The 24,007-nt window shown below is 38.4% G+C and overlaps 1 protein-coding gene across 3 annotated transcripts in view; it reads left to right on the top strand.

Annotated features, from left to right (window-relative positions):
- LOC309707830 (neuronal acetylcholine receptor subunit alpha-3-like) overlaps positions 1–16,042 on the top strand; it is a 36,996-nt gene extending 20,954 nt beyond the window's left edge. Inside the window, exons 1-9 of one of the 3 annotated variants that reach the window (XM_082535386.1) lie at positions 963–2,712; positions 2,877–2,900; positions 3,784–3,923; positions 4,955–4,999; positions 7,329–7,438; positions 8,677–8,884; positions 10,501–11,112; positions 12,619–12,888; positions 14,220–16,042. In XM_082535386.1, the coding sequence (XP_082391512.1) occupies positions 2,691–2,712; positions 2,877–2,900; positions 3,784–3,923; positions 4,955–4,999; positions 7,329–7,438; positions 8,677–8,884; positions 10,501–11,112; positions 12,619–12,888; positions 14,220–14,345 (1,557 nt within the window). In that variant the 5' untranslated portion in view covers positions 963–2,690 and the 3' untranslated portion in view covers positions 14,346–16,042. Of the gene's footprint in view, positions 1–962; positions 2,713–2,876; positions 2,901–3,783; positions 3,924–4,954; positions 5,000–7,328; positions 7,439–8,676; positions 8,885–10,500; positions 11,113–12,618; positions 12,889–14,219 lie in introns of those variants that run through there. The other 2 variants (XM_082535387.1, XM_082535385.1) reach the window with 2 other exon arrangements.
- Positions 16,043–24,007: the final 7,965 nt, after the last annotated feature.

Raw genomic sequence — 24,007 nt, 5'->3', positions numbered from 1 at the left:
TTTACATTCCGTGTTGCCAGGAGCGAGAAGCCATTCACCCGAAGAGGAGTTCTTGCAACTATCAATAGTTTGTTTGATCCACTTGGTCTCGTAGCTCCCGTTACTATTCAAGGAAAGCTCTTGTTGCGGCAGCTCACTCGTGACAGTAGTGACTGGGATGCTCCCCTCCCGTCTGAAAAGGCAACAGAGTGGATTACCTGGAGGGATTCACTGCAGGATTTGGAACAGTTTGCAATCTCCCGAGCCTACATTGCTACGTCCCTGTCCACTGCACAACGTACAGAGATCCATATCTTCTCGGATGCTTCCACCAAAGCCATTGCGGCTGTGGCATATCTCAAAGTGGAAGATGTGGAAGGTAAATGTCATGTAGGTTTCATAATGGGGAAAGCCAAGTTAGCCCCCGTGCCATTCCACACTATTCCCAGGTTGGAATTAGGTGCTGCTGTTCTGGCAGTGGAAATTGCTGAGCTGCTTGTGAAAGAGCTGGACATTAGTCTTGATAGTCTGAAGTTCTATACTGACAGCAAGGTGGTGCTGGGGTATATTTACAATGAAAGCAGGAGATTTTATGTGTATGTCAGCAACAGAGTGGAACGGATAAGGAAGTTCTCATGCCCTGAACAGTGGCAATATGTCCACACTGATGAAAACCCTGCAGATGTTGCCACCAGGTCAGTGCATCCAGCTCGTCTCTTAAGCACCAACTGGCTTACAGGTCCACGTTTTCTGAGACGTTCTGGGGACATAGACTCAGGTAAAGAAACATCCTATGACCTCATTGATCCAGACTCTGATACAGAGGTCAGAAGCCACATTACTACTGTTGCAAACCCCCATAGGAGTATGGGGTCGCATCGATTTGAAAGATTCTCCATGTGGCAACCCCTTGTCAGAGCTGTGGCCTCCCTAATCCACATCGTCCAATCCTTCAGGTCTGAGAAGGATAGCAATGGGCAATGGGCAAGACTGCAAAGGTTGGCATCACTGTTTGAAGCCACACAAAATGGATACACTGTCGCAAGCAAGGCATACCATTATTGGATGTGTACAAAAGGAGACATACCAAGTGGAAGTGTCTTGTTTGGAGAAAGGCGAAGTAATTCCCAAAAGCAGTCCTCTGAGGAAGCTCAGCCCAATTCTTGATGATAGCAAACTTTTAAGAGTTGGTGGGCGGCTCCAGCATGCTTCAATCGAGACACATGAAAAGCATCCTCTCATCATTCCTGGCCGCAGCCACATAGCTACTCTACTTGTAAACTACTACCATGAGCGGGTTCACCATCAAGGCAGAGTTTTTACTGAGGGAGCTATCCGCACGGCTGGCATCTGGATTGTAGGGGCAAAGAAATGTATCTCCAGAAACCTGCACAAGTGTGTTACATGCAACAGACTTCGTGGTAGACCCGCAGAGCAAAAGATGGCAAATCTTCCACCTGATCTTCTTAGCACTGAACCTCCATTTACAAATGTGGGCCTGGATGTATTCGGCCCCTGGAATGTCTCCACCCGTCGCACCCGAGGTGGTGCCGCAAACTCTAAAAGGTGGGCAGTACTCTTCACGTGTTTAAGTGTTCGTGCTGTACATATCGAGCTCATAGAGTCAATGGACACATCGAGCTTCATTAATGCTCTACGGCGGTTCTTTGCTATGCGTGGTCCTGTGAAGATGATCCGCTCTGACTGTGGCACAAACTTTAAGGGGGCTTGCAGAGAACTTCAAATTCTCCTACGGGATGAAACCGATATCTCAAGGTACCTCAGTGAGGAAGGATGCACATGGCTGTTCAACCCACCTCATTCTTCCCATATGGGAGGAGTATGGGAAAGAATGATTGGGGTTTCGAGACGGATTCTTGACTCTATGCTTTCTCAGATCAGTCCCTCGCATCTCACTCATGAAGTGCTTTCGACCCTTATGGCTGAAGTAGGAGCGATAATAAATGCAAGGCCTCTTGCTCCCATCTCAAGTGATCCAGATTCACCGTTTCTTCTGACTCCAGCAATGATCTTGACACAGAAGGTCTGCACCCCTCTTGCTCCTCCAGGATCATTTGAAGCTACAGATATGTATCGTCAGCAGTGGAAACGTGTTCAGCACTTGGCGAATACATTTTGGGAGAGATGGAGGCGAGAATATCTCTCTACTCTTCAAAATCGAAGCAAGTGGCAAAATAGTCAGCCCAATGTCAAGGAAGGGGACTTGGTGTTGCTCAAAGACCCTCAGGTAAAAAGAAATCAGTGGCCAATGGCTCTTGTCACCAAGGCTTACCCAGACAGCGATGGAAAGGTCAGGAAACTCGAACTGAAGGTCACGAAAGGAGGTACCATTAAGACCTTCTTTAGACCAGTAACCGAAGTAGTGGTACTTTTGTCTATCTGATTATCTACCATGGACAGTCAATGTGCTGTTTTCTTTAGCTGATTGAACTGCTAAGAAATTGATAGTGGTATTGTGTTCAATACCAGGCGAGTGTAATGTTATGTGCACATTGAGAATTTTAGCATCTCCTAGTGGTTAGCTTGGAGACTGCGGTCAAGTGAATTTTTATGTGGTTTGGCTTGTATTCCTATTGGATGTTTAGAGTCACATGAGTGGGGTAATGCAGGAAGCCATTTTAGTATTGGGATTTGCACAATGAGGCGTACCAGAAGTCTCCCTGTTTAATCCTTAAGCATCCACCTGTGTTATGCCATGGAGAAGCATTGTTTGTAAGTTTGAATTGTGTTTCATCTTTATAAGTAGTGAGTGGTGTATATTTTATCGATTTTATGCATATTTGGAGAGATTTATATATAAATGCCTAGATCTGTTCGCCATGTGAAGCAAATGCATAATTCTTTATCGAGCATATTTCTTTTTGTATTTTTTGTAGTTTCACAAGTTCTGGGAAATCACTGTAAGTTGTACGTTGATGAAGACAAACAAGTAAACAGCCCTCAACTTTACTTTCACGCCTGACTCATCATTCAACACTTTCAGTGCTTACGGCATATGTTTAGCTATCTGTCACTTCGTGTACCAGAACCACGCACGCAGGGGACAGAATAAGGTAGCTGTTATTACAGTGGATTCTGAACTGGAACTGCTGAGTCTTGGGTCAGACAGATGAACAGTGACTGAGCTAAACAATAACAGGTCTAGTAAGATTTTAGGCAGTCCAGAAAGAAGGTGTTGAGAAATGAACAGAAGCAGTGAGACTGCAAATGTTGCTCAAGAGGTTAAGGTGGAAGGTGGGTGTGAGGCAACTGTGTCCTCAATGAAATGATGACCTTATTTTCCTCTTTTGCAGATTTTCAGTTAAAGAAATGATCAAAAAGAAATGTAAAGGAAATAAAAAAAAAAATCCAAATAAACTAGAAAAACAACATGTTTTGTTGTAATTATTATCACTATTATTATTATGTTTTTTTTGCAGCATGCCAGAATTGAAACTTGACATTACTGCTCTTGGCTTCCTTACTTATCATTCTTCAATTTTCATCATTTCAAACATACTGAAAAGCACCCTAAAGGTTATCTCACGGCACAGACTTGTTCAAAGCACTTTCTTTACTATGATGATCTAAGCAGAAAAGTTGTAATCTAAAGAGAGTTCTTCATAAATTTTATAAACTGAAAAGACTTATTGATGTTTGGTGCGTTGAATTTCAGAAGAGTCTGATATATATATATCATTTTTCTTTTTTATTTTAGTTCCTTCTTTGTTGCGTTCTCAGTGTTTTTTTTTAAATCCCTATCTTAGATGAATTTCTCCTGTTACATCTTTGTTTCACCCTCAGACTGCCTCTCATCAAAGGCTGAGGACCGACTTTTCAGGAAGCTGTTTAGACGATATAATCAGTTCATCAGACCAGTGGAGAATGTCTCTGACCCAGTCACTGTGGAGTTTGAGGTCTCCATCTCCCAGCTGGTTAAAGTTGTAAGCTTTATGCACACACACACACACACACACACACACACACACACACACACACACACACACACACACACACACACACACACACACACGGGTTTTTGGGTTTTTAAAGACTGTAATGTAATGCTGAAAGTGTTTTAAGCATTTTTCTACATTCTGCAACTGTCTTGTTTTATGTATTTGTCCAAATGTATCTATGCATTTGTCACTCATAGCAACTTCTCAACATTTTATGATAGTCTGTGTGAACAGTGAGTTGTCATTCCAAGAACATCTTGATCACATTTCCTACCTTTGAAACTGAAGAGCAAGAAGATAAGCCGTGGAACGAGAGAAGTGAAAGCGTAAAGTGAATGCAGACTTTATTTAGTCTGTTCAATTTCACAGATTCCAAAAATGCCTCACAGTGTTTTTATACAATGCTGCTGTGCTTTGGCAATGTTAAGTTCAAAACTGGTGATGGAGGTGGGGGTGCTGTGCAATCCCCAGTGAAAAGAGGTTTTCACCTCAGAGTGGAAATCCTGAGATTAAGAGGAAATTGCCAGCAGGGGCCTTTTTCCAGACTGGATTGTGAGGTACCTCTATCTGCTTGCTCAGCGAGGTGAGATTAATTTAAAGGTGAGCGCCTGGATGTGAATGTCAGGGTGTGGTGGCACTGCATGAATGTGTCATTATGTGTGTGTTTATGCACACATTTTCACCTGTCTGTTTGTCTTCAAGACATGGCTTTTACAAAGTTCTTTAAGTCGATTCTGTATAATGTAAAAACATTAAGACTGCAAATCAGAACTGAATAAAGACAAGGCGTAGAGGATGTAAACTATGTAACCTTTTCATTTACTAGGAACTTGCTCACTATTGATCCTGTCGGTTAATCATATATAACAGAGGACTAAGATGTGCACGTTTCTTGTAGTCCCTCCAGTAGGCTGAAGCAGCAACACAGTCTGTCTCACACATGCACAAGCAGACAGACACAAACACACCCACATCTGCTGGCTAATGAGCTCTTTTCCTACTCTGTGTCTCTGCAGGATGAGGTGAATCAAATCATGGAAACAAATTTATGGCTCAGGCATGTGAGTAACCATGTACACACACAAACACAGATAAACACATCACACACAGCATGCATTAACAATTTCACTGACCTACCTTACAGTTGAGGTCTGCAAAGAGCCGGGTAAGTGAAGCCCGACGAGGTTCATATGTTCTAACACATTGTTTACACGTACTAAGCAGTATGGGATGCTGCAGTCTGTCTTTTAGCTGTGACTTAATGTTACATTTAGTTGGAATAAACAGGAGAACACGAGTGGATAAGAAAACAAAGACAGCTCACATAAACACGGAAATGGAATCAGCCCAGTGATCAATGTTAGCATTATTGCTAGTCACGCTCTGCAGCTCAGCAGATCTATAGCTACAGACCCTGAACTCTTGACCTCACATTGCCAACCAATAACATTTTCTCTCTTTCACCTCGTTGATAACATTTTGTTTCCTCTTCCCTTTTCCCTCCACTATTAATCTGTGCTTAAAAGATTACAAATACTTCTTGTAAGCATTATTGATTTATTTTTATCTTTCTTAAATTGGTGGCTAATTGCTCTACAAAGCCAAACATTTTGTAGAATCTGATGTGATTCAGTGGTGCTGCTATCCCCGAGCTTTCCAATTAAAATATATTGAAATGCCTGTATAGTACAATCTCATATATTGTTTGTAATGGCGTGGCTGTTTTGTTTACAACAAGTCCTTGCTAATGACAAGCAGTGCCAACACCACAATCACTGACAAAGACACTGGATCACAGCAGTGGGTTTACAGTGGAAGCCACTTTAGAAATCTGCCCCTTGATGTATTTATTGCAACTGTTCTGCAGTTTGACTGCAGGGGATTCTTTATTCAATAGCCTTAACACAATATTTTTAAACATCCTAGCTGTGTACTCTTTGAAACCTAGCTCCACTGACTACTTTATGTAAGTGGGAGGAAAACTTTAATGTAATACATATACATACAGGTTCTTTGAGTACTGTAGATATGTAGACACATTCAGGTGGGCACACGGGCTTAACCTCATGGTTCAAAGTAAGCTTCTATCAAAGACTAGAGATGCCATCAGTCTATTAAAAAATCTAACTCTAAACAAATAAATAAACAGTGAAATACATGTTGAGTTATATATGCATCAAAATGAACAAATAGCATTTCTCCTTTAAGTTTATTAAGTAGGCAATGAAACAAGTAGAGCAAATAATAAAACCTATTTCCTAATTAAGCAGTGATAACATCTTTGACTTGGTCTGCCCTGAAAAAGCCTCAGTTTTCAGGATGATACCTGCATATTAATCAGTCTTGAGTGAGTGATCAGTAATTATGATGGTTACTCATTTCCTCAACAAAAATCAATAAAGATTCAGACAACTGAGCATCTCCCAAATATCCAAAAACATAGGTTTGGCACAACATGTTGCTATTTATAACTAAGCCAATGTATTACATATTTCTTTAAAACAAACATGTAATCCCATTTGCTAAATGTGTGGAAAATACATGAAAAGTATATAGAGTACACAGACATTTTGCATTCTTTGAACCATAGTTTGGGTTAATATTCTCACTATTCCTTTAATTGTGACGAGGAGAAAAAACTGTGCTTTCCCAGAACGCTGGACGTCCAGTGGCATAGCCACAATATAACCATAATTACACTGGCAAGCCTATTGTTGTAAACAAACTGCTCTGTACCTGTTTACTGAGGCTAAATAGACTTATATTTTCCTTCTTCTTTCTATTTTTTATGCTGAAATTTTACGGTCACAACAAGCTGCACAACTGAGCCTATCATGAATTACATCGTTAGCCAATCACAATGCAAACTCTCAAATGAAAAAGGCAGTGTTGCATGAAGTGGTTAATTAAACAGCTTCCAGGTCATAACTGGGTATTAATCTGCCTTTCTAATGAATGAATTCATCTTGAATGACATGCAGATAGCCAAGACTAATGGATATACAGCTCATAAAATGCTACCTACGGATATGTTGAATGCACTCTTCCTTTATTTCTGTCAGGGAGCTATTTATTCATACGCCCCGTCTCTATGCGCTGCTCTTTATGCAGGCTATTGTTGATATCACATAGTGTTATTTTGTCACTCACGAGCTAATGTAGAAGCAAATGAAAGCCTTTAGATTTGTTTTCTCTATAATACCCTTATTTAGCACTACTGTAAAAGATCAAAGAAAGTTCTGCCTGCAGTATAAATATGTTTTTCAAAATATTCCCAAGAAGGGGGATGTCTCCAGTGACTAAAACTGTCTGCAGCACACAATGCAAAATATAAAGCAGATGGTTGAATCCCGAGTCTGGTAAAACTGTTTTTCCCTTCCCTTCCGTCAGATTTGGAATGACTACAAGCTCCGATGGAAGCCTGCAGAGTTTGACGGGATTGAGTTCATTAGAGTCCCATCGAACAAGATTTGGAGACCCGACATTGTGCTCTACAACAAGTGAGGCTGTCAACATCATAACACTCATAAATTATATAGCTTAGCTGGGATCTCTGTTATGGCAACAGTATGCGATGCAATCAGTGATTATAACATAACAATTAAAGCCATAATAATGGCCAAAATAAAAATAACTATTTAAAAGAATTCTTTATAAAATGCAAAGGTGAATGATTATATTGATTTATTATTATTGTGATTTATATTTTCCTGCTTGTAAGTGTCCGTTTCTTTACACCCAGACCAGAATATGTTGGAAATTTTAAACTTGTACTAGTAAATGTTTTATTACCAATAGATCTTACATAGAGGTAAAACCACTCAGACTTTTCAGTATAATATTAGAAGTGTTTTATATTCCTCTTCTTCATTGTTTTGGCCTGCAATTTTAATGTGGGTTTGCAGGTTTCGTCCTAGGTTTATCAGCCCTGTTTCCAGCAGCAGGCAGATGTTTTTGTTAAAATAACTCCTAAACTCAGTGTACTGACCAACGCCAAACAACAAACAGATCATTTAGCTGCTCTAATGGTGGTAGAAGAGCAGCTAACTGTGAAAGGTGAAGAAGTGAAATAAAAATAAACTGTTGATATGTATTTATCACAAGTCAGCAGAAGAGATGTTCCAAATGAATGCTAATGTCGCTTTTGCGCAACACCTAACATTTTCCCCTTGCTCATGAATCTTGCGGGTAATTTTAAAAAAAGCACTGACAAAGAACCCTCTATGTCATTTCAGCATGAGAATAGCCTTATTACAATATTGCATTAATGGCCATATTCTCTGAAGCACAAATGTCTTTTATACCTTCAGAGTTTCCAACAGAAAATTCCGTGAAATATGCTAATGGGACTCCCTATTGTTCAGGGTCAGTTTGTGCTGCATTGTATTCTCTCAGTTTTAGCTCAGTTAATTGTAGACTCATTACTTCTTTCTACTTACAACAAAGGTTCATATTGTTAATCAAAGGTCGTTTTGTGTTTCACAATAATACATAATGCAGCTTTATTGTTCTCTACTATTTAATCCTAATAATCCTTTGTTCCATAACTGCTGGTTTTATCTTCTCCTCTTTCTTCTGTGCCTTTGTTTTCTCCTTGCGTATTCTCTCATTGTTTGACATCTCTACCTTCCACCTAACCTCTGTGTCCTATTCACACCACACGTCTACGTTCTCATGCACTGTTTGCCATGGAAATGCATTGTACGCCTTGTTATACATTCACGTTTGTCTTACACAGTGCTGTAGGAGATTTTCTGGTGGAGGATAAGACCAAGGCCTTGCTGAAGTTTGATGGAACTATCACATGGGTTCCTCCAGCAATTTTTAAATCATCTTGCCCAATGGACATCACCTACTTCCCCTTTGACTATCAGAACTGCTCTATGAAGTTTGGGTCCTGGACTTATGACAAAGCCAAGATTGACCTGGTACTTATTGGGTCCAAGGTCAGTCTTTGTAACTGCATTTAAGCCTCGTATAACAATAAACTATCTATTTCATTTTTATCTCTTTCTGCCTAGTACAGACTTCATTCCAGTTAGATACAACAGGCATTTCAAACCCATTAGTTTTTTTTTTAATTCACTGTTTATTTTATTAAAGGGCACCTCCATCAATTTTACACAAAAGGTCACTTTGCAAGTAATGAAGAGCTCTATTGGGTCTGTAAAACAAGCGGTATAATGTCTTCTGCAGCCAGTGGCACAGTCAGAGAACCATAACTTCAATGGGGTTCGACAAAAAAGTGATATGTGGCAAATTGCTGTAGGCCAAAGTAGTAATTTCTCAGGCATGACGGCCATATAGAAGTATAGCCTGGAGTCTCAAATAATAATCATTTAAATGAAATCCTTAGTTGAGGAAAATATCTGGGATGGTTGCTATAATGTGTTCTTTTTAAAAAAAATGTGGATGAAGCTGATAAAATAACTACAGTTTTAATGGTGGTCAAGAATGGGTTGCTGTTATATGCAAGCCCGTTTCCGCCACAAAAAAAAGTAACCATAACTCGAGTTATTAACTCAAAATTTCGAGATTTTTTCTTGAAATGTCGACTTATTAACTCGAAATTTTGAGAAAAGTAACTTGAAATTTCGAGTTAGCTCTGCCAATCAGTAATCTATGTGGAATGTGCACTCAAAACCAGATCACAACAAATTGCCGCTTTCGAGAGTACGTTCGCTGATAGTAACACCATGTAATTCAGCTAATAACACAAGGATTTCATAATTTGTGAAGCCACACTAAAAATAATCAGCAATTTGTGCATTCATGACTGGCTGTAATACTGGTAGCTTAGCTGTAGCACTTGTAGCTGAGGGCTTCAGCGTCCGGGTAACAACGAAATGACGTCATTTATGTAGATTACTAATTGGCAGCGCTAACTCGAAATTTTGAGTTATTAACTCAAAAGTTTGAGAAAATTAAGTTGAAATTTCGAGTTATAGATACTTTTGTTTTTAAATTTTAGTGGCGTAAACTATTAAAATATGTCTACGTGGGAACAATTTCCTTAGAAAAAGAGTTCTGCAAAAAAAAAAATTCTGCTCACTGGTAAAAAGACAGAGTTTTAAAGACCTGAGCATCTAGGAAACAGTGTGAGTTCCATTATTAGGAATATAAAATCAAGCATGCAGAAGACCACATAGGGAACTAAAAGTTGGTGCTGCTTAAACACTTATTTTAATTAACTTCCTGAAAATGCAACAGTCATTGGTAACTGGATATAGCAAGTTTGTTTAATTTATTCATCTGCTATTCAAACAGATACAGAAAACAGGTGAATTTTAAGATTAGCATTTAGAATGTAACTGTTTCATGCATTAACCACTTTGCTTGGACCTAGGGGAGGTCCAGTGGATAATCAGTGGCTCCATGACATTTTTTAAATTCAAAATTGGTTTGCAACTTCTTGCAAATCCCCATTCATCATATTTACCTGAAGAAAATAATGCGGGTTATACTAACAGAAAAGGGAGCCTTTTTAATATAGCTTGTTGATTCTAAATATGTTTTTTTTCTTCAGATTTTGTGATTTTTAAGATCTTTATCCATGTATTAGGTGAACCTGAAAGACTTCTGGGAAAGTGGCGAGTGGGAAATCATTGATGCTCCAGGCTACAAACATGACATCAAGTACAACTGCTGTGAGGAGATCTATCCAGACATCACCTACTCCTTCTACATCCGGCGTCTGCCACTCTTCTATACCATCAACCTCATCATCCCCTGCCTCCTCATCTCTTTCCTCACAGTGCTGGTTTTCTATCTCCCATCTGACTGTGGAGAGAAGGTCACGCTCTGTATCTCCGTCCTGCTCTCCCTCACTGTGTTCCTACTTGTTATCACAGAGACCATCCCCTCCACATCGCTGGTCATCCCGCTCATTGGAGAGTACCTCCTCTTCACAATGATCTTCGTCACACTCAGCATTGTCATCACTGTTTTTGTGCTGAATGTACATTATCGCACACCAATGACCCACACTATGCCGGGCTGGGTGCGCTCGGTGTTTCTCAAAGTGCTACCGAGGATTATGCTAATGCGGAGACCGATTGATGAGAACAGCAAAGTTGGGGGGCTGGACAGCAGTGGGGAGGCAGGAGGAGGTGGAGGGGGAGGAGGAGGCGGAGGAGGAAAAGGAGGGAGAAAACGGAAGAATAGCTTAATGCAGGTAAGTGGTTTTGCTCACAAAACATCTGGTTGTTGAATGTATTGGAAGTATTTTCCCTTGGTGTTGGGGTCATTACTCAATACAGTCATGTATTACACAGAACACGTTTCTTAAAAGTTGTGCAGTATGTTACTTAATTACTCTCAGGAGAAAGATATTTGTTATGGTACTCGTTACGTTACTTTCATGTTACTGATGAATGATCTGAAATACACCATCTCATAATTACAAATTAACAATATAAACCTACAGGCTACAGCCCCGCACACCAACACAAATCCCTGTCCTAATGAGGACACACGTGATCTTTTAGGTATGAACACAAAGCTGACAACACAAAGCAAAGATGAAAACCAGCATAAAGAGACTTTAAAGTGATCGTCACAGTGATTCTACTGTAGAAACACGAACAGGTAGAAACCAGAGGCTGCAGCCTGACTGCTCATGTTAGCATGCTGTTTGTGCAGATGCTTGCAAAGACCCAAAGTTGTGTTAGCAGCATAATGCGGTTGTTTCTGTTCTGGATGAAGTTTCCACTTTATTGTTGAACTCTTGTCCTTTTGTGCAATGAAAATAATAAAAATTTAAATGTAATGTCCATATTTTTGTTCTCCGGCACATGAACTGAAATCAGCTGATTTCAGGGCCAGTGCAAGTGGAATCGATAAGCTGGATCAATAGGCAAACAGACCAACAATTCCAATAAACTAAACTACTGGGAAGTGGTTCTTCACAAGAACAGTGTCTTGATTCCCATCCCTAATCCTAGCCGACAAAAATAGTTTAATGATAAACTTTTTTGTTTCGGTTTATCACAAGTGATGTAGGTCAGTGTCAGTGACAGCTGTCGTTCCGTTATTTGCACTCAGGTTATGACTCTGTAGCAGGTCCAATAATGCTTAGTTAGCTCTGCTGCAAAGTTCACGGTCTCCGTGACAAACAAAGCCTTACACTCTTACAAAACAGTTCTGTCACCGATCATGGAAAGAGAGCTTAGTTCAGGGGTCTCAAACCCTGCGGGCCACTTGCGTCCCACGTCACCCCTACTTGTGGCCCATTTATTGAGTAAGGTGTACACTTATGTCTGCATTTTTATTTTGTTAAATACGAACAAAAGTATAGCAGACGTGTCTGCCTGGAAAGAGAGTACCAATTTGTTTATTTGGTAGTTAAATGAACTAAATAGCTTCAGTTAGTTAAGAGTGAGAAGAAAAACTTTGCGTTCACGTGTGCAGTTTTGTCATGTTATACAATATTTGAAATAAAAAAAGAAACAAAACACTACATTTTTGGAAATATTTGTGGGTGTTTTCTTGTTTTTTTGGTTAGTTTTTTTGTACTACTTGAACACTAAGCTTCAGTGAAAAGGAACAAGTCCTTCCTTAATATCAGTTGATGCTTGACTGCTTAGCTCACTTAAATATCTACATATGAAACAAGCCAATGTCTATTTGGAAATAAAGGAGGGCGTATAAGTTAATCTTAATTGATTATGATTCCCAACAGTTTGGAGGAGGATCACTTAACTGTCTGGAGTTTGGTGAAAGCAAGCTCTCAACTATGGAGGGCTGCACTGGAAAGAAATGCCCCTGCCCTTGCCAGCATGGGAAGGAAACCCCAGAAACCCCAGACCCTGGGAAGATGACACGTCAGCTGAGTCACCAAAGCATCAACACAGTCGTGGCCTTTTCTGTGGTGTCACCTGAGATTAAACAGGCCATCGAGAGCGTCAAGTACATTGCTGAAAACATGAGGAGCCGCAACAAGGCCAAAGAGGTGAGGCATTCTCATCATTTGTCCGTGGACAGTAAGAGTTAAACAAATCAAATAGATGTTCCTATAGCAAAACACACTCACAACAACTCACTCAGGTTTCCATTTAAGACTTATATTAACAAAATAAAAAAATGTATTTAAAAAGAAAAACATAGCATGTGCATTTCCTTTGCCCTCTTTGGGTTTCAAAGTAGTTGATAGGACAGTGGGGAAAGGGGTAACTGCTGTCATCTAAAACATCCAAGTAGAATTTTACTAAAATAAAGGTCAGCAAGGTTGCAAAATTCATATACATCAAATTTAGTTTAGCTTATCTATCCTCTTTCTGTGCACTGAGATTATAAAAGAAGTCCCAGTGTGATGAAATCTAAATCCATCATTACCATTTCTCATTGCATTTCTGATTCTTTTGTTTGTGAAAGAAGGTCTGTGCCTTGGCTCTAGCTCCAGTAAACTAAAACGGAAACATTGCTCCATCAAATAAGATTTTAACTTGCAGCTGTTTTTTGTTGGTTATTCTCACAGTATGATGTTGAATTTAACTCCAGTTTATATGCACATTGTGTTTCCATTTGACTAAAACACAGTTTGACTTTGGCTTTTCTATTTTAGTAAGCAAATACTAGGCATACATTTGTCACACAGAAGATACATTGTTCCAGTAATTCTGTACTTTATATAAATGTACAGACGTTCATGGAAAGCAAATACATAGTAAGCATCCATAATGTATTTATGCAAAACCACTCCATACTGACAAAAAAATATGCTGGCAGGGAGAGCTGTTGTATTGTTGCAGAGTGTAACCTGCTCTATAAGTTTACAACAATGTAAGTTAGAAGCAAATAATTTTAGATTTGCACTGAACAATCTCCCTCCTTTCTCTGTCAGTTATAAATAAAGTGGGTGAAATCTCCCACAAGGCAAAAAGGAGCCTTTGATATGCAAAACTCATGCCTCAATCAGCTTTGTCAAAACGCCTGTTGCTTATTTATTTATTTTTGACGTTGTGGTTTGAATGTGATTATCATAGTAATTTCTCCCTGTGTAAATTATGTATCAGTTTTCTGTTGACTTACGAGAAATTTTCAGCTGTTCTCTCTTCTATTATTTCCGTCTTCCTTTTCCCCCCACACTTTCTCTGTGTTACACTTCACCTCATTGACTCCTGTAACCTCAAACACACTGAGATATTGAATCACGTGCGTCTCTCTCACCATGCATGCCTTTTCACCTGCTTTTAAATGATCTCTGTTCATGTTTATCTCTCATTTCTAACCACTGACACTGTCTTTTTACACCTCTTATTTTGTCCCCTCCCTTACTTACAGGTGGAGGATGACTGGAAGTACGTCGCCATGGTGATTGATAGAATCTTCCTTTGGGTATTTGTGACCGTGTGCGTCCTGGGAACTATGGGCCTGTTCATCCAGCCTCTTTTTGGCTTTTTCTCATAACTGCTAGCCCGTCAGGGTCCTCAGTCACCCTGTGCATAGACCAATCTCAAACAAGTAACTAATGGACTCTCAGTTCTCTTCCGACAAATCAAAAGACAGTTTAAGTCCTAAGCACTATCTGGTATGCTGGTTTTGCTGGTTTTTTGTGTTTTTTCCCTTTGCAGCAAATAGAAATAAAGAAACAGTGAAGTCTAAAATGTTCTCGACACATAAGCTCATCTTTCATGGTAAAACAGATTTTTCTATAACTCCTTTTTTACCTCTTGACCATGTTTATTCATTTGTACTTTTAAAGTATCTTTAATACAAATATTGGACACATAATGATTTCCTGTGTAGTTAAATTTGTTAACAGCCTCAGAGACCGAGCTTTGTGGGTAAAATTCTAGCATTTGCACCCTCCTAAAAAGCAAAACCAGTCTACCTTATTACTCAGATCCATTTAGCTCTCAAAACATACATGCTAACATCTATATCGCTAAAATTGGCTCATCGGAACTGGGCTTTTCTAACCAGTGAGTGATCTTACAATCGTGACGTCCAACTTTTATAGTCCATAGGGGCAACGAAGTTCACACAGCTTAATTTTGACCTATCTTTTCCTTTTGGGAAATTTTGTATACTGCTTTCATAAAATTTCTGCCTCTGGCAAAAAATAAATGTGATAAAGAAGTCAGAAACTCAGATTCATGCCTCATCCTTATTTTGCCAAAATATGTAATTGATTGTTTTTTGTATTGTAATAGATTTCTGTAACAGTCTGGCTCAGCTCAAAACTCGGCACACTGAATATTCCTTTAGGACTGGAACTCGGACATTCAATAGATGCTTGGAACTTTGTACTTCCAGCAGAGATGATACAAAAACTGAACTTAACCCTGCAAGATTCCTCCTCTCAGCTGACTGATAACTGTCATACCCGTTACCCAGTCTGATTCATCAAGAATTCCACTGTCAGAGTCATCATGCTTGCTGCTTTTTTGTGCCATTTCCAATTACAGTTGAGACTACTGGCATGCTTGGCAGTGCTTTTACAGATAAGGGCAGGCTGTTCTTCTATTTGTAATTAGAAACCATACGTTTATAAATGTTCCACGAGGTAATTGGTTGGCCTGGTAAATATTGGATTAAATGGTATTTGATTAGTTGCTCCTGAAATAGCATTACATCTATTAATTCATGAGAGGATTCTATCATCCAATTCCATGGCGACTAATTTAATCTTCTTTTTTCTTGTCACTTTTGATTATTATGAAACACAAACGTGATGAAAGAAACATGTATCACAGAAGTTTTGATGGCTTTGACCTATGGCTAATGATATATTAATCTGAATTTTGGTTTTGCACATTGTGAGATGAATGGTTTAATATTCATAAAAATCAAGATTTAATTGCTCTGGCTTTACTGCACAGCTCCATTTTTATCTCTCTCTCTCTATATATATATATTTATATATGAATTGTACAGCAATATAAGCTTAATTTAATTTAATATGTTGAATTTAATTTATCCTTCTTTTTCACATCATATTATATTATATTTTAATGTACCTGAAACAGACAGCCTTTGCTGAAAGAAGCAAATATTGTTTTTGCAAAGGAGCTTTGCCATTCTTTGTCAGACTGTCTGAATTTCAAAATAAAACGAGTATTTCTTCAAATAAAAGGGGTTGCATTTAACAGAAAAGGTTTGCGATGATGCTAAAAAAAAATCTATGACTTAATTAAACCATTTTTAAAATATACACTGACTTACACTGTTGCATATGTGTGTCATTACTCTAACAAAAAGCCACCAGAGGTATAATCAAGCCCGTTGTTATGTCGTATGGAAGAGCATGTTGTTTTGTGCTATTCAGACATAATTTTAGTGTTAGGGTAAAATGCATAATTACACATGACATTGCCATATAATCATGATTATCAGAGGGTCAATCTCCCAGCTGCACATAGCAGTCATTGTTTGAATATTGCAATGAGTCAGTAATTCTATACTTAATGTTCCTTACAGAACACATTCATTTGCAGACATTTTCACAGCTGTGTTTTTTCTTCTACAACATAAAGTGAAACACCTCTTTGGGACTGTTAGCAAGAAGTGATATCCTGCCTTTTGCTCTCAGCTGGGAAGAACTGGAGAGTACTACTTAGTGCATACATTTCACGTAGTTATGACCTTTAAATAAATACATTGCAAAATAATTGTGATAATAAGTGTCATATTCTAAATTATGAAAAACCTGCTTCATATGTCAAACACATTTGGATGGTTCACCTCAGAAAATTCTGCAGTCTACACTAACCATTGCATGTTGTTTGTAATTGTCTTTTAACTTAAAACTAAAAGATAAAACGTATATTTAAAAAAAAAATGCTTTATTGTTTAGTGATGATTATTCAATCATGATATGAGTATTTTTGTATTGTCTTTATGTTTATTGGGGTTTTTTGTAAATTAAATTATAATTAGAAAGGATTCTACAAACCCTTTCATGCTCTTTCTCCACCTCACCTATTGGACCTTCTCCTTCCCTGCTCCTCATTCCTCAACATTCCTCAACTAAAGGCTTAGTCTCCATCCCCCACATCAGACCAAAGTCTTTCAAGGACAGACCCTTCAGCACTGTTCCCCCCACTCTGTACAACATGCTTCCCTCTGAGATCCACTCTGCCCTGTCTCTGGGCATTTTTCAAAAACAGATACACTGTCATGTATTCACTGAAGCCTTTGGCCTTTGACTGTGGGGTTTTTTTTTTTTGTTTGTCTTTTTGTGTGTGTGTGTGTGTGTGTGTGTGTGTGTGTGTGTGTGTGTGTGTGTGTGTGTGTGTGTGTGTGTTTGTAAAGTGACCTTGGGTTCCTTGAAAAGCACTATATAAATCTGAGTTATTATTATTAATATTATTGTTATTGACAGTGCCATCATCCTTCAGGCTTTGGATTATCTCCTGGTCTTCTTTCTCCCTTTCAGTGTGACAATCTTTCTCTGTTTGTTCCTACTGGGTATCTTTCTCCTTTTCAAACTAATTATTCAGCTCTAGTCTGCAGCTAGCTCTTTTTGTAGACCACTGGTCATTTGCACTACCTATAGAGATCTAGGTGAACTCACCATGACAGGCAATATATTTTTCTGTATCCTGCATTTTAATCTTTGAAACCTCAATCTGGGTGCGCAGAGCCTCATTTACTGCCTGACTCTACTTTAGCTGCTTGGCCCACTTGTGAGAATGTAAAGAATGTGAATCTAATAGTACTATTATTGTTTTTGACATGTGTCACCTTGTGAAATTCTTGGACTGGCATTCTGCCTGGAATATTTAAGGAAGTTGTGGTAAACATGAAAATATTTGAAAGTTCTCCTGCTTATTTCAGTTATTTTCTAATATTTTCACCTAAGTATAATATAAGCGCAAACAGCCACAGTCCACTAAGAGGCAGGACCCAAGATTAAATAATGTATGTTATCAAACCCCAAGTTTCTTACTAGTCAAGTGTTTGTTATATTTGTGGAATATCTATGGTATGACTGCCCATCCTTCTAATATTACTAGAGCCTTTGTAGCTGAATGGGAGAAAACCTCAAAAGAATCGATGCTGTTAACAATGCTGATTAATGAACATGATTTTGCATTGACATGTTCAACAATCACAATAAGATATAATATTTTCCATGCACCACATTTTGTTTGTGACATATTTTAAGTCTTTTAACTAGAAAGCAGGCACAACAAGCTCTACCCTAAACTGTACTTCACCAATTTCACTGATTTTCTGCATTGCTGTACAGGAATGTGTAAAGCACAACATTTCTATATAAGCATAATGCATGAGGGAACTTGCAGCACACTCACACTAACATGCAGCCTTACAAGAGATCCTAGTGCAGTTTGACTTACTCGAGTCTCTTCTGGTGCCATCAGAGCATGAAACACATGACCGTAGTTCAGAGGTTGCAGAAGCCTCAGTGAGGCCAGCAGCTAGGGACAGAGCTCTGGGCATGCAAAGGCTTGTCTGGAACATACTGTACATAGTGAGTGGCACAAAAAGATTGAACAAATGTTTATAGAGATTAACTAAGTGCTACAGAAAAATTAAAGATTATTTGGCCGGTATATTGTTTGCATATCTATGTTAAAGACATCATCCTTAGTGTTTAGATTTGCCTACAGTCAGTCAGATGCTCGTATTATGTTGTGCAAGGCTGTTATTGTTAAAGGATCGTGACCAAGTTGGATCTAGAGTTGATCTTTTTGTACACTGTCCAGCAAAACTATGTAACAAAATACAAACTTCAACTTATTCGTCACTAAGTACTTGTTCAATAACTTTTCTGACAGAAAAAAAGATTTAAAAAAAACTATGTATTGTTGATAATAATCTAAATCAATCAAGAAATCAAGCAGACATTTTAATTAAACAAGCAAAATATACAAACACATGCATCCAAACAATCAAATGACTCATAGAACCACAAAGGCGATAAATGGCCAAAGGAGATAGGACAACAGCCTGAACTGCTCCCTGCGGTTGTATTCACGCAAAGTTCACTGAATTTTTTTAAATAAATGAGACAAAATGAGAGACAGAGGCAGGGCAGCTGGTGATGATGGAAACGTGGTGATATAAAGTTTTACTGCTATTGATTAACGTGATCATATTTATTTCTTCTTTTTGCATGTAAAAGAAAACATAATGCTATGTAAGGATTATAATGCGTCTTCATTTCCAAAAGTGGATGATTGGTTCAGAGAAAAATCATAGGTAAGCTTGATCTGCATTGTACTCCACACATGAGATCCATCGTTTTCCACTGTAAAAACAGATGTGCAGTAGGGCTGATATTTCAATGACTTCACATATTGAAGTAATTTCCTCACCATCCCCTTCCGTGGGCAGTGCTGCACCACTTCCACTTCTGACAGCTTGCAGTTACACATTTGTATGAAGCTCACTCTATAGTATGTCAAAAAAAGGCCCCTTCCGCTTGACTTTCATTTGGGGGAAGAGTAAACGGTCACATGGAGCCAAATCTGGCCTGCAGGGTAGGTGGTTAAAAATTCTGGTTTTTAATGAACTGTGACACATCGTGGCCATGGTGAGATCACAAATCTGCACACGTAACTGCACATTTTCAGAAAGAAAATAAAGAGACTGCACTTTAAGGAATGCAGCAGTGTGCCAGTTTTAAAAATCTAACCCAATCTGACAACTTCTCAGCCTATAGGCTAGGCACATGACTTGCCACTGGTTCAAAATGTATATCTTTTAAGAAGACAGTGTTGATGAAGGTGGTGGGCAAATTTAATTTTGGTATCTTTTTATGGTTTTTATAGTCACAGTCAATTTACTTCCTTTGGAAATCTTACATATCTGTAAACACTTCTACTGAGCAGCTATTTCATCTAAATTATGTGACTTTATTTTATCACATAATTATGCCGCAGGTAACACTTCAAGCCTGTGCTTGTGTGGTTTCTCTGGATGTTAGTAACATTAAATATATGATGTTGTGCATGAAAAATAAAGGTAAAACATTGCGATTAAAGGAAATTTAAGTTGGCACATTGATCCTGTCACGGTCGTCAGTGACCCAGTGTTTTGGATATATTAAGGTTTGATTTCTGTTTTGTATTTCTAGCTCTTAGGTTTTGGTTCCTGTGCTCAGTGCTCCCTCTGTTTAGTGTCTGGTGGGTGTCTCTGTACGTGCCCTGGTCCCGCCTTTCCTGTCTAGTCATCCCTATCTTTATGTTTTTGATGTACAATATCTGTATCGTCTGTCTGTAAGTTCTGTCTGTGTGTTTCCTATTTTACTTTGAAGGTCCGTGTCTCAGGTTAGTGTATTATGTCTCGCTTCCCTTGTCTCGTTTTGGCCAATTAGATTCAGGTGTGTCTCCCTCCTGTGCACCACTTCCTTGTTGCCGAGTGTGTGTATTTAGTGTCCGTGTCTGCTCCTACTCATCGTTGCATCGTACCCTCATGCTGTGTGTTTCCCAGTGTCTCCCCGTATACTTAGAATTCTCCCAGTTTAGTTTTGATATTGTTTTGTATTACTTCTGAGCCTGCAATAAAGCAGTGTTTTTGAGTTCACATTTTGCCTCTGTGAAGTCTGCGTTTGGGTCCTCCTCTCCTGCCTGCACACATCAATTCATGACAGATCCAGTGTAGTTGTTTGGGTTTTGTTAGTGTGAAGCACACTAACAAACCGCCCCTCTGGTCACAAGGAACAGTTGGCAGCACAGGAAATCAAACTCGAGATTTATGTTTCATTTTCAGTCTAGGTTTGCAAATTTCATGCACGTAGTGGTGGTTCTGGGAAAATGCCAGCTTTATCAGAAGCATTATCAGAAATCAAGAATTTGTCGCAGGAGCCTCATAATCTGTTTATCAAAGAAAGAAAAACGCTTTTAGCATGATGAAAATGGTCACAATCCGGTTTGTGATCAGGTCATAGCAACACAACAACATAATAGGCAGATATGATATGATTTGATATACAGAACATGCACAAATCCTCAGTTACTGATTTTTTTGTAAGGTGTCATGCATAAGTCAGTCACTCTTTGTGGACTCTGATGCAGTGTATTGAGTCATCTAGCCGCAAAGTATCAATAACCCATGCTTTGGAGCTGGCAATATTTTCAGGTTCGGTGCCATTTGATTTCCCTATTTGCATAAAATTTGATTTAGATTTAATTCATAACAGTTTAGCTCAATGCTTAAAGGCAGAAGAAAGAGAAATGAAAAACATTAATGGAGCAGCTTAACACACTACTATGAAGTGCCTTCTACAACAGGAAGCTCTTAGTAATGGAGGTCAAATGAAATTGGGATGTCAAGCAGAGTTGGAATTACATTGTGTGGGGTGATTCATGCTCTATCTTTCAGAGGGATTTGCAAAAGGGAATGGAGCTCAATCCTAATAGGAAATATTATGATGTGTAATACAAATTTACATCCAAGTCCCTCTAGAAATTTTTTCCTTTCTGTACAGTGCTGGCACATTAAATCATGGCACGACTTACTGAAAAGCCTGGTTGTGGGAATGTATGAAGCAAAGAAACCCTGAGCTAGGTTCAATGTGGCTGGTGCAATATTCATATACATAATTAATTTTTTATGCTGCAAACGCTGCCAAGGATTTATGATATATGTGAAAGATTTTATTTTAGGAATAGTATGCAGAGGGCAGAAGAAGCATACTCGGTAAACTGTATGAGAGAGACGATGAAAGTGTTGAAAATTATGTAAAATGCTCTAAATTTACCATTGTAATAAAACATCTTCACCAATTGTAGCACTAAATCATGTTATCTGAGGCCTTACCGCTTTGAGAGTGATTGCTCACACTGATAGTTGGGCTGGTACTGAGCATAAAACAGCTCAGTTTCAGTTTTAAGTTCATTTTCAACAGTTGATTTAATCTTGCAAATATTACAGTAATGTGGTAATAAGTTGGAGATAGAAATACTGAACTATTCTTCAGTTCAGTTCAGTTTCTTGTGTCTATAATGCACACAAACACACATGCCTGTTGTTTACATAAACATGGATTCACACAAATACATGAGATCTCTGAGATCTTGATGCAGATGAAATAAAAAAAAAAACATTACATTTCTATTTCTGAAGCTTCACAACACGTTTTAAAATTGGCACTGACGTGTGTGTGGAAATCGTTCAACTTTTTTTTAGCTGCACTTATGAGGGCGTTGCTGACATTCCCTCTTTGAGAAAAGAGTTTGCTTGTGGGATACTGGAGGAGGAAAAGGGAAAAAAAGACAGAGATGTGGTCCATGGTAGCAGAGAGGTGTTCCTTTGATGGCTAGCGGAGGCAGGAAATCACAAGATTTAACGTTCGATGTTAAACTGCATAACTCTCACAGGCACACTTCAGACAGAGCAGTGGGAGGGAGATGTACAAAAACACTGTCTATTGGTGTTAGCAAAATTATATTATACTGCTGTTTCGTAATGGACAATTGCAAACCAATGAAACAGTTGTAGAGATTAAAAACTGCTGCTTCCAAATTAAGTAACTAGATAAAGTGCTTATCTTTGTTATTGTGTGATATGAAACTAAAATTCATTAGATTTCCTGAAACATGAGTTCAAATGAATGATTGTGTTATAACTCTACATCACGGTGGAGGAAATCTTCAGATTTTGTAGGCTATACAATGTGCACTTTATTTTTTTCCTTGTTGAGAAGTGACTCATTTGATTAACTAACTTGATCTATTTTGTACATTAGTGTATGTTTTAAAGATCACTATATATGTTTTATTATTTATATGGCTTTCTGTCAGCACCTGGTTACATCTGTTCTCGTGGTTTTAGTATGTTTGCTAGAGTCATGAGATAATCTGAAATCCTGATCTGAAACTTTCTGTATTGCTGGATTCCCCCTGCAGACCAACACCTCTGAGCACCTGTTTCTTTGTTTTTCTCAGTCTTATTAAGAACATGGAGAGGGTAGTTGATTATATCAGTTGGATTATGTGAGATGTTATTTTACATTTACAAATATACTCTTTCAGTAATTGTAAAATATTTTGAGTAACTGATGGCGAAATAATATGCTCATGTTACTGACTTGTAAATACTTTGCACTGTTTACACGTTTGTTTCTTTCAGGCATGTTCGTTAAGTCCCATGTTGGCCATATTAGGTTTTTTAGACCAACAACTTTTTTGGTTGCTACTTGGACACAATCTTCAAGTCTTAAATAAGTTTCTCATGTGACATGAAAGAAATCTAACTCAAGCCTCTTAATTACTACACAGTAAACACTCTGATGTTTCCCACTGAAAAACCTATTGAAGTGGCTTTACTAGAGAAGTACTTTATATTTTTAGCAAAACAACCAACAAGGCTGAAATGTTTATTAGTTTGATCTATATTTTTATTTTGGAATAATACTCACAAATGCTGTGAGTCTATGCAGAATAAACTATCCCGGGTAACAGTAAGTCCCAAAAAACTGCAGAAGAGCAAAGGGACTGCAAAAATCTCAACAATATGTCAGTCAAGCTGATTGGGTGACTGGTCTTATATAGAGGTAGGTGCAGTGGTATATGCATGGATATATACAGTGTATACAGTGAAGGCTAATGTATTCTTACTTAAAAAGTCACTGATACAGTAGGCTATGTATCACTGGACATCTTGCAGTGTGAGACAGCAGACAGTCTTCCTCTTAGGCAACACAAGAAACAGCCATGAGTTTTGGGAGAAGTGCAGGATGAAATTTGTCAATGAGAAAAATAAACATCTGCCAGTACTTATACAGATGATTGCCACAAGCAGATGGGAGCTGAATCTCCAGAAGGAGATAATGCAACTGATTTAGTGTTAGGAACATTACACCAGCAAATGAGTGGGTGGTGAGAAATGGTAGAGGATTTCTTTAGATTTTGTAAGTTACAGCACTGTATAAAAGTAAAGTCAAGGTATTCCTGCACATAAATAACAATACACACCCTCAAAAAGCAATATATTTATTTACTTCAATTCACTATAATTAGCTGTCAGGGTTTGGGTATACCACCTACCAAAACACCAGTGCACCAATGATGAGTTTAAATATGTAGAGCAGAAAAGTAAGATATGAAGATTACAAAAGATTAAAATATGCACATATCAGAAGATCTGAGTAGCCTTGA

This window comes from Aulonocara stuartgranti (assembly GCF_965226115.1).
Source record: "Aulonocara stuartgranti genome assembly, chromosome: 6".
Lineage (NCBI taxonomy): Eukaryota > Metazoa > Chordata > Actinopteri > Cichliformes > Cichlidae > Aulonocara > Aulonocara stuartgranti.
The sequence above is the reverse complement of the archived record's forward strand: the minus strand, read 5'-3'. Positions and strand labels throughout refer to the sequence as shown.